At 38.5% G+C, this 10039-nt stretch overlaps 1 protein-coding gene across 7 annotated transcripts in view; it reads right to left on the bottom strand.

Annotated features, from left to right (window-relative positions):
- The window catches only part of Ccdc88a (coiled-coil domain containing 88A), a gene marked incomplete at its 5' end in the record, with an annotated part of 153553 nt that extends 143514 nt beyond the window's left edge, over positions 1–10039 (bottom strand). For all 7 annotated transcript variants that reach the window (XR_001234162.1, XM_005385778.2, XM_013514612.1 and 4 more), the window contains 2 exon segments: positions 9560–9660; positions 9739–10039. Coding sequence is in view for 6 of the 7 variants with exons in the window: in XM_005385778.2 (XP_005385835.1) it covers positions 9560–9660; positions 9739–9801 (164 nt within the window).

The raw sequence follows: 10039 nt of genomic DNA, 5'->3' as shown, positions 1-10039 counted from the left end.
CTGTGGTTAGATAATATGCACGGGATAATTTCAGTTCTTTTGCATTTCAGAAGGTATGCTCTATTGACTAGGATGTGGTCTACTTTAGAGAAAGACCCATGTGCTGCTGAGAAAAATGTGTATTCTGATGTTGTGGGGTGGAACACTCTGTACACATCTACTAAGTCCATTTGTTCACAGCTTTGGTTCAGGTCTGTTATTTTCTTGCTGATTTTTTGTCCAGTTGACCTATCTCTTTGTGTTAAACAGGTGTTGTGTTCCCTTTTACAATAGTGTTATTAATTATATGGGTTTTCATGTCTGTTAAGATTTGTCATATAATTTGGATCTCCGATATTTGGTGCATACATGTGTATGATTGTTATCTCATCCTCTTGCAGTTTTCCCCCACCAGTATGCAGTGACCTTCTTTATCTCTTTTGATTGTTGTCAGTTTGAAGTTTACATGGTTTGGAAACAGAATAGCTACCCCTGCTTTTTTCTGGGTTCCTGATGCATGGAGGATTGTTTTCCATCCTTTGACTTTTAGTCTATGGCCTTCCTTTTGAGTAAAATGTGTTTCCTGTATACAGCATATCGCTGTATTTTGTTTTTTAGTACACTCTGCCAGTCTGTTTCTTTTGACTGGAGAATTGAGGCCATTTATAGTTATAAATGATATGTGTTGATTTATCATTGTCATGTTATTTACTTGCGTTGGTCTCCTACTTTTTCTACCTGTTTACTTGCTTGCCCTCTTGACGTTTCATTTGTACTGTTGTTCTTGAATTTCGGTCAGTTTTTCCTCTGTCTAGAATATCTTTTAGTACTCTTTGTAATGCTGCCTTGGCACTCATGAAGTTCTTCAATAGTTCTTTGTCGTGAAAATATTTTATTTCTCTGTTGAATTTGAGGGATAGTTTGGCAGTGTACATCAGTCTTGTTTGGAAGCTGTTCTGTCTCAGGACCTGTAACACTTTACTCCGAGCTCTTCTCGATTGGATGGTTTGTGCTGAGAAGTCTGCCATGATTCTGATGGGCTTTCATTTATAGGTAATCTGTTTCTTTTCTCTAACAGCTTTTAATATTCTATTCTTTTGCTGGAGATCTGGGAACTTGACTATTGTATGTCTGGATTCAAGTTTTATTTTGTTTGTGGTTGGTTGGATTTCTATATGCTTCACTGACGTTGTGTATTTCCATACTTGGAAATATAATCTATTTCCATACTTGGGAAATTTTCTGCTATTATTTCTGCAAATATTCTTTTATGTCAGTTGTGTTGCCTCCTGCTGTTTCATGGACTCCTATAAGTCATACATTATTCTTCTTTGTTTCATCTTGCAGCTGTTGAATTGTCTTTTCCTGGATCCTTGTTGATTTTACAGGATCCTTTCTTTCATGGTTACTAGCTGCCATGCTGTCTTCAAAATCTGAGATTCTATCTTCAGCTTCATTCAGGTGGTTTTGGTAGCTTTCAATCGCAGCTTTATTTTCCTGGAAGACTCTTTGAGTCTGGTTCATGCGTTCTAAGTTCTTTCCATATATTTCATTTAACACTTCTGTCCATTGCCTTTATTCTTGTATTTTCTTATATGTTTCTTCTTCAGACTTTTTGAGCAGTTCCTTCATTGAGATTTCATTTTTTGCCTGAGAGATTATTTGTCATCTCATTTCTTCGATGGCCTTATGCAGTTGTTTCTTTACTTCCACTGCAATCATTTCAGCTATTTCAGGCATGTGTTTACCAAGTTCTCCTATGTCAATGTCTCCTGGACTTGTTCTGAGGGGTTGGAGTTCTGGGATTGTGTCTTAGTCCTTTGTTTTGTCATGTTTGCTACCGGATGCAGAAAGCTCAGTTTCCCTCTTCAATGGCTGCACAGCAAAGGCCACTAGTGTCCCTAGTTTTCCTGTTGGTCAGTTTTGCCCCTCAGTGATCCCTGAGAAGCACTACTTAATCTTGGGTTTTTGAGCAGTTGTTGATTTGTATCTAGTTATCCCAGGTCTCAGACATGGGCATTGGTGTCAGCTGATGGCAGACCGTCTGATCCAGCATCACCTTGCAATTCAGGGCACATGCACAGCCCAGGCTCAGGTGTGACAATCCTGGTCTGGTGGACCTATGTCCCCAAGCAGTTCAGGGTACAGACAAAATCCAGACACAAACTGCAGGATCGATAGTTTGTGAACCACCTGATTCTGTGTCTCCAGTCAGTTCAAGACACATACAGGAACCAGATGTAGGCCGGACAGGCATCAATTACAGACTGCGCATGCCCCTGGGGGTGTGGGCGCAAGTAAAGCATGGACTTGAACCACTGGACCAGCAACTCTTAGAGCACTTGCTCACTAGGTACAGGGCACATGCAGGGAGGGGCCGCACACACACCCCAGCGAGAGCAGTCCCGGGGGCTTCTGAGCGAGGACCTCCGGTCTGGCTCTCTCTGTGAGTTTCAGCTGGAAACGGTGGGAGTAAAGCACAGCCTCGAACCGCAAGACCAGCAGCTCTTGGGGCACTTGCTCACTCGGCGCAGGGAGGGCCCACATGTGCACCCCAGCGAGAGCCTCTTGAAACTATCTTTAATTCCACTCATTTATCCATGTTTATTACTGCTGTTCACACAGATTACACTTAGTTAATTTTCATATTCAGCTCCAACATCACCTCCTCTAAGAAGTATTTCCTCCATGAAACCACTTTGTTGTACCCAGTACTGTATTGGGATCATAATTCCACTACATAGGTGAGCTATTGCATTGTAATATGTTTGTATGCTCTTCCTTCCTACTGGGTGGACAAGCGTCATACCCCAGCACTACCAGACAGTTCGCTATACATTAAGCATTTGGAAACTAACCACTAAACGAAATGATCTTTGAATGACCCCTTCTTTTATCCTTGTCACTGAGTACTGTATTTCGATCCTAGTAAAGGAGATCTCTGCTCAAAGGGTAACATTTACTGAATGCTCAGTATATGCTAAGCACTATACACAAATTATCCTACTCGATTCTTTTTTTTTTTTTTTTTTTTGGTTTTTCTCTGGTACCGGGAACCGAACTCACGACCTTGCGCTTGCCAGGCAGGCGCTTTTGCCGCTGAGCTAAATCCCCAGCCCCCCCTACTCGATTCTTATGGTAACTTTGTGATTCTCTTTTTTAATCCTCAGTTTATAAATAAGGAAATTGAAAAGTAACTTACTATAGGTCAGACAGCTATGTATGTATAAGCTATATGTAGAGAGATGACACCAAGACCAATCATACAAAAGTAAACTGTGAGCAACTGTGACTTTTTTGAGGAGACATAAATAGGTAAGTATGGTGTAGCAAAAAATAATGATGAGAACAACCAGCACTAGGTTTACAGTGCTCAAAAAAGACAAAACAGATTACTGTCCATGCTTCAGTTAAGATTATAACCAATCCTTCCTGCCTCCAAAGAAAATAGTATCTCTCATCTTACAACTGTAGGAAGTAAGATTTGAAGATCCTGATTAAGTTGCTTAAATACACACACTAACAAGTGGCACAGCTACAACTAAACCCAAATCTGTCAAAAACTCACGTTCATTCCACTTTTATTATATACCTATTATTTATTCAACAGAAATATATCAAGAACCCACCATATTTCAACTACAGTGCTAGGAATAGAGAGGAAGGATACTGTCCCTGGCTTCAAGAAGCTCACAGGCTAATCAGCAGAGTCAAGAAAGTGAAGAACTGCAATACAGTGACATAAATGCTGTGGAAAGAAGCACAAGAAGTAGTAATATATAGGCTATGATAAATGAGAACACAATGTGTCTTTGGGAACTTGCTCAGTCTTTAGCTATGCATTGAGAGGAGTGGTGCTAACTAAAGAATCTAACAGCAGCAGGATCACAAAGAAGTCTGCATGCTTAAATAATACTGTTATGTTTACTCTAAGGGCAATAGAAAGCTACTGAACCATTTTAAAGAGGAAAGACATGATAAAATACATGTCTTTACCAAGATTAATGTCATCACAGATGACATAGCCTAAAGATTTAGAGACAAGCTCAGTGATAAGAACACCAGTCAGTGGATTTTTCAGGAACACATTCACAGTAGCGCCGTAAGTCATGTGTTGCTGCCAGGCAGTTGTGAACCACTAGTGGTACACATATGGCTATCCTATTGGGCAGCATGGAACAGTTGTGCATGTGTCACTGGTGGTTTAAGCCAGCAGGAATATGCTTACCCAAGAGTGAAGGACATATCTGAGAAATATTTAGGAGGTATATAACAGAACATATTAATAGGATAGCAACTCTAGCCTGTAGTCCTAGCACTTGGGAGGCTGAGACAGGAGGATCACAAGTTGGAGCTTAGCTGGGGCTACATAATGAATTCTGGGCTAGCCTAGACTACATACGACCCTCTTTAAAAAAAAAAGAAGACTGCAACTCTGACTACATCATGAATATTTTAAAAGAAGCAATAAACAAAAACAAAACTAAATAAAAATGGTAAGGCACAAAGAGAAAAGCTGAAAATAACCACATCAAATGTAAGAGTTAGTGCCATACTTGAGACCTCCCCTCTCTGCTCACTGGCAGCCTTGCAAGCAGCTTCCTCTGCTGTGCCTTTCTACAGTGTTGACTGTGTCTTGGAGCAGCCAACCACGCACCAAAACTCCAAACAATGAGCCAAACTGAACCTCTCCTCTGAGTTACAGGTGCCTGGTACTCTGTCCCAGCAATGGGAGAGAAGACTAATACAGACAGCTTATGTATTTTACATGTCATTTTACATTACAGAGTCATAAACCCAATTTACTTTTTTGAGACAAGGTCTTGTTATGTAGTTCAGGCTGGTCTCAAACTGTGGAGCTCAAGCTGGCCTCTAACCTGAGGCACTGTACCTACCTTGGCCTCCTAAGTGCTGGGATTAAAGGCATGTACTACTATGGCTCAGCTTCAATTTATTTTTGAAATCTTACGATTTGCTAGGACAAAGGAACATTTCTGAGCCAACTGCCTCTTAAAAAAAAGGTTTCTTAAGTATACTTTATTATGTTGAGGATTGGGAAATAAGTAGAAGTTGGCATGACTAGGTGTCAGGGCTTTAATTAAAAAGGAATTTTCAGGTTGGGGATGTAGCTCAGTAGTAGAGTGCTTGCCTAGCATTGCAAGGCCCTTGGCTTGATCCTCAATACCACAAAAATAAATAAAACAAAATAAAAAAGGGTTTTCATGGTGACTTCAAACTCATCTAAAAGAAGAAGAGCCAAAGAAATTTATCACAACAGGTATATTCTAAATATAAGTCTCTATAGCTAATCAGGTTTAATTACAGAAGGTAATTCCAAATATTGTTCTGATATTATTAACAATTTTCTCAGTACTTAAAACCCTACCATATCCATATTTTCAACTGCTTAGGTAATATGAATAGCATACTTCTTAAATTTTAGGATTATAAAGTTAACTGCAATGTCATACATCCCTTAAAAACTCACACCATGTAATATTCAACACTGGTAACAGAACCAAATGACTTCTCAAACAAAAAATGATTATTTCTGTTCACTGACATCAAGCCCTACAACTGATAACTAGCACTGAGGAAAAAAAGATTTCCTTTGGTAAAAGTAGAAAAATGCCCTGCAGCATAGAGAGAAGTTGGCCAATCATTCTAGATCTCTAAATAGCTTCACCCTTTTCACATTAAAGATGACTGATGCCATGTCATAAGTTCTTGCAAAGATTCTTTGATGCAAGAAGTCACTCAATAAATCAAGTTTCATTTCTGAATACACTGAATGCCAGATCAGTGAACAGACTCCAAAACTGTTGAACAGGGTCAATAAATAATGTCATGAAGAAGTTAGGTTTTTACTTTCAGAGTCTGGGTCCAAACTGCCAACACTTAAGTGACTAAATCAATATTCTTATTCTTTATGAACACTTTATATGAAAAAAATCTGTAATAATGTTTCTATAATGAAAGTCTGTCACGTAATATAAGGCTAGCTGGGCAAAAATGTAATTAAACGTATATAAACAGGTTTCTACTTCTGTCCAAGACAGACTAACAGGGAATACATTTATTCTTTTGCCCAAAACAACTTGGAAAAAAAAATAAATAAAGACATATGAAACATTTTTCAAGACAGTGGACATCAGGCAACCAAGAACAATGATTGCTGACAGATGAGAAACAATCCTAAGTCCAGTAGTTGTCCCAGCTTATGCACTTGAAAGAGTTTCCAAGCTACAAGACAGAGGAGAGAGAACGTAGGTGGTGCAAAGTAGTCTCCCTGAGTTGAGAAGATGGAACCACATCTGGAGACAAGGCTTCTAGAGCACAAGGCAGAGTACACCAAAGAGAACAGAACTTACACAAAGAGAAATATATGCAGAGGACATCCGTCAAATCTTCACCTCAGTACTTATCTACACCTGTGTGTGGGAAAACTACCCAAGGACACTTAAGGCACCACCAGAAGTATTAAGAAGAACAATGCCAAATAGCTCCTGCTCCTGCTCCCACTAGCCACAGTGCTGAGTTTTGTCTCAATCGTGCAACCAAGTGGTACTACCTAACAAAACTTCAAAGACAAGTCCTGAAAAGATCAAATCGATTTGTTTACAACTAATTTAACTGCCTTCCAGAACAAGCTCAAGATTTTTATATTTAAATGAATACAAAAATATCCAATACACAACAAGGTGAGATTTAAATGTTTAGCATCAAATAAAAAATCACCAGGCATGCAAAAAAGCAAGTACAATCAATAATGAGGAGAAAAATCAATCAACCAAAATCAACTCAATAAAATGATAAAGAATTAGCAGGCACGGACGTTAAATCATTTATAGCTGTATTCTACATGTTCAAGACGCTGGAGAAGGGACAGAGTGAAAAATATAAAAAGGAGGAATAAATTTGTAGAGGTTAAACCATAATGTCTGAATGATACATATGCTGGGTAGGATTCAGAGCTGATTAAACGTTACAGAAGAAAAGACTAATAAGTTTACATATCACAACAGACTGTAAAATAAACCATAAAAGAGAAAGAAAAACAGTACAACTGAAATGAACATCAGGAAGACAATGTCAAGCAATCTAATAAACATGTAATCGAACTTCTAAAAGGAGAAAAGAGGAAAAGGGATGATATACATATATAGATAGATACATAGATAGTACACATAAGAAACAATGGCTGAAAATTCCCAACGTTCATAAAAACTGTAAGCCCACAGATCCAAGAAATTCAACAAACTTAATGCACAAGAAACATGAAGAAAAATATACACTTTCCTTTCCAAAAGGCTCTTGCTCACAAATTCTATAACCAAACATAATCAGATTAATTTTTAGGTTGACTTACTGGGTAGAGTTTCAAGTGACACTTAGAGTTCATTAAATCACACGATCATTTGAGTAAGTACATTTAACAAAAATCTTAATGATTTCAAAATTAGCAGAATATGCCTTTTAAAATAATGCATTGTTTTGTTGCCCTATCATTTGTATTGATCTGATTTTAGCAAGTTATTTTTTAAAAAGTGTATTTGTCTTCATTTTTTAAATTTCCTTTTCCTTTAATTTATATAGGTCATTTGCAACAGAATGAGGACACTAAGAAAACTTTTAAAGAAACTGAGAGGCGGAACTGAAAACACAGAAGTAGCTTTGAGGTTTAGAAAGCAACTAGCCCTTCCAAAAACCCCAGCAACTTGGCAAGCACTATTGTAGAACACCATTATTTTCAAAATATACATATTTTTAAAAATATAAAAATGTACTCAAAGTGGAAACAAGCTGATGTGTTTGTTTTTAGCACCTTGGTTAACTACAAAGACTTAAAAAAAAAAAACCACTATTCTTTCAAGAAAGAACTATACAAATAAAAACTATTAAAATGGAAAGATAACGTATCTTCCTATTTTTATGAACACATCTATTTTTTAAGATTCAGCACACAAATTCAAGATTTTTTGCCCAAAAATATGTAAGTGACATGATGGGAAAGTTCTGGGGAGTTATCATAATGGTTTCCTTTGATAGCGTACTTCCTAAAATAATAATCAGTTTAATTATCCTACCATTTTGCATGGAAGATAGTAGGATAGTTCAAAGAAAAATTAATTCTATGAGTTAGCTACTAAAAATGTATTAACTAACCCTGGAAATAACATCTACACTTTTTCCTTTCCAAACAAAAAATATATACACATTTGATAGCAAATTTTTTTGAGTCTATACTAAAAACATTTTTAGAAAAAGCATAATAGTATAATACTTCCTTGTAGGATCAACACATATATAAGTGACAATATACGAATTTCTATACATCCAAAGTACAAATCTGCGAACACACAGAGAATTTGTTTTGTTTTGAACAGGGTCTCGCCATACAGTTTAGGCTGGCCTTGAACTCACTATGTGATTCAGACTAGCCTTGTACTCCTAACTCCTGGTGATTCTCCTGCCTCAGCTGCCAGAGTGCAGGTAAGGCTGGGATTACAGGTGTGCTCCACCACGCCCAGCTTGACTTCCACCTCTTTTAAACAGAAAAATAATTTCTAACAAAATACTGAATTTTATATGTAAAGTTATTAGCAGTACTTAGTCTTTAGTGACAAGCATTTATAATGCACAAACTTCCACCTATATAAAGAGGAATGTCTTTAAATCAAACGCTGCACAACGTTCTTGCGATGAGATTCTAGTCAAGAGAAATAAAACTAAATACACATTACTTCAGGTACTACTGTAATATTCAGCCTGATAACCTACACTGATGCTCTCAGAAGTATACATGCTAAAATACCTATACAATAAAAACAGACCCAGCCACGGACATGCTTTCAAATTTTCAAGTCCGAAACACATTCTTACAATACCACAAACATAGAAGACAAAAGATTTGCCTATTAAGTCATCTGCTTGTTAAGACTTCAGTTATTTGCATTTAAAAACCTCTGAAAGTACCTTTAAAGGATTCCCAGCAGAAAGAAAAAAAAAAGATTCCCAGCAGACTAACAATTCACACAATAAGTCATCTAATCGGACTTAATTATAGGCATTTAAATTATTTGCTACAGCAACAGCGCTCTTCACCAATCACAACTGTTTGAAATTCTGTTCTGCACTGTTACTACTTCACCAGTTAGTAAGAAAGGTTAGTAAGAAACATTTTTCCATGAAATGCACCTAACTTCATAGTAGGTTTTTTTTTTTCCCCTTTGAAGAAACTAGATTCTCTTCTCCACCCCCCACTCCTCCTCTACCCACCTCTGCTTCGACCAAATTACCAAAGACAGCACAATGCGCTTTGCATTTCGGCACTGGTGACAAATGACAATAACAGGGTTGACAGAATGCAAGATCCAAGTTTCACAATTTTAACAGGTATCATTACGAGGTTGTGATCAATGGGTTGGGCTCGTAACATAATCTCCTTTTAAGATACAATTCTTAAATCACAATTTTTCTGGCCAAACAACCAAATTAAGGGTGTAAAACATAAAGTCTGTAAGTTCACAGTACGCTATTTTTTAAAAACAAGTTACCGAGAAAAGCAGAAAGCACTTACATTTGGAGCATGACCTGGTTCAGGAAAACCCCGTCCACCAAAGCCACGTACTCATCCAGGTTGGTCCCACTTCCCGCGGCCAGCGGTCCGAACGTCTTCACCTAGACACAGATCGCGAGGGTGAACGCCCACCGCCCGCAGCCGCGAATAACTGGGGAGCAGCTGCGGGAGGCACTTACCCAAGTGACCAAGGGGCTGGCCATGAACTGCTCCAGGAGGGGAGTAAAAATCTCGTTCTCCATTTTATAGATGATGTTTTTGGGGATAAAGAAAAAAAAAAGGAACTACCACAAAAATACGCTTAGGGAATCAGTCGCGCAACACCGGCAAGCAGATCACTGGAGGCCCATCGCGAGGAAAATCCCCGGAGGAGGGGCGCGGCGCCCTCCTCCAAAAGCCCCGCGGCGGCAGCCGCAGCCCGGGGGTCGACGTGCGGAGCCCCCGAGCGGGAGCCTGCGCTGGGAGGTCTGCGCCCGGCGA

This window comes from Chinchilla lanigera, unplaced genomic scaffold (genome assembly GCF_000276665.1).
Source record: "Chinchilla lanigera isolate Chin_1 unplaced genomic scaffold, ChiLan1.0 scaffold00023, whole genome shotgun sequence".
NCBI lineage: Eukaryota > Metazoa > Chordata > Mammalia > Rodentia > Chinchillidae > Chinchilla > Chinchilla lanigera.
This window is presented reverse-complemented; position numbering and strand designations above follow the sequence as displayed.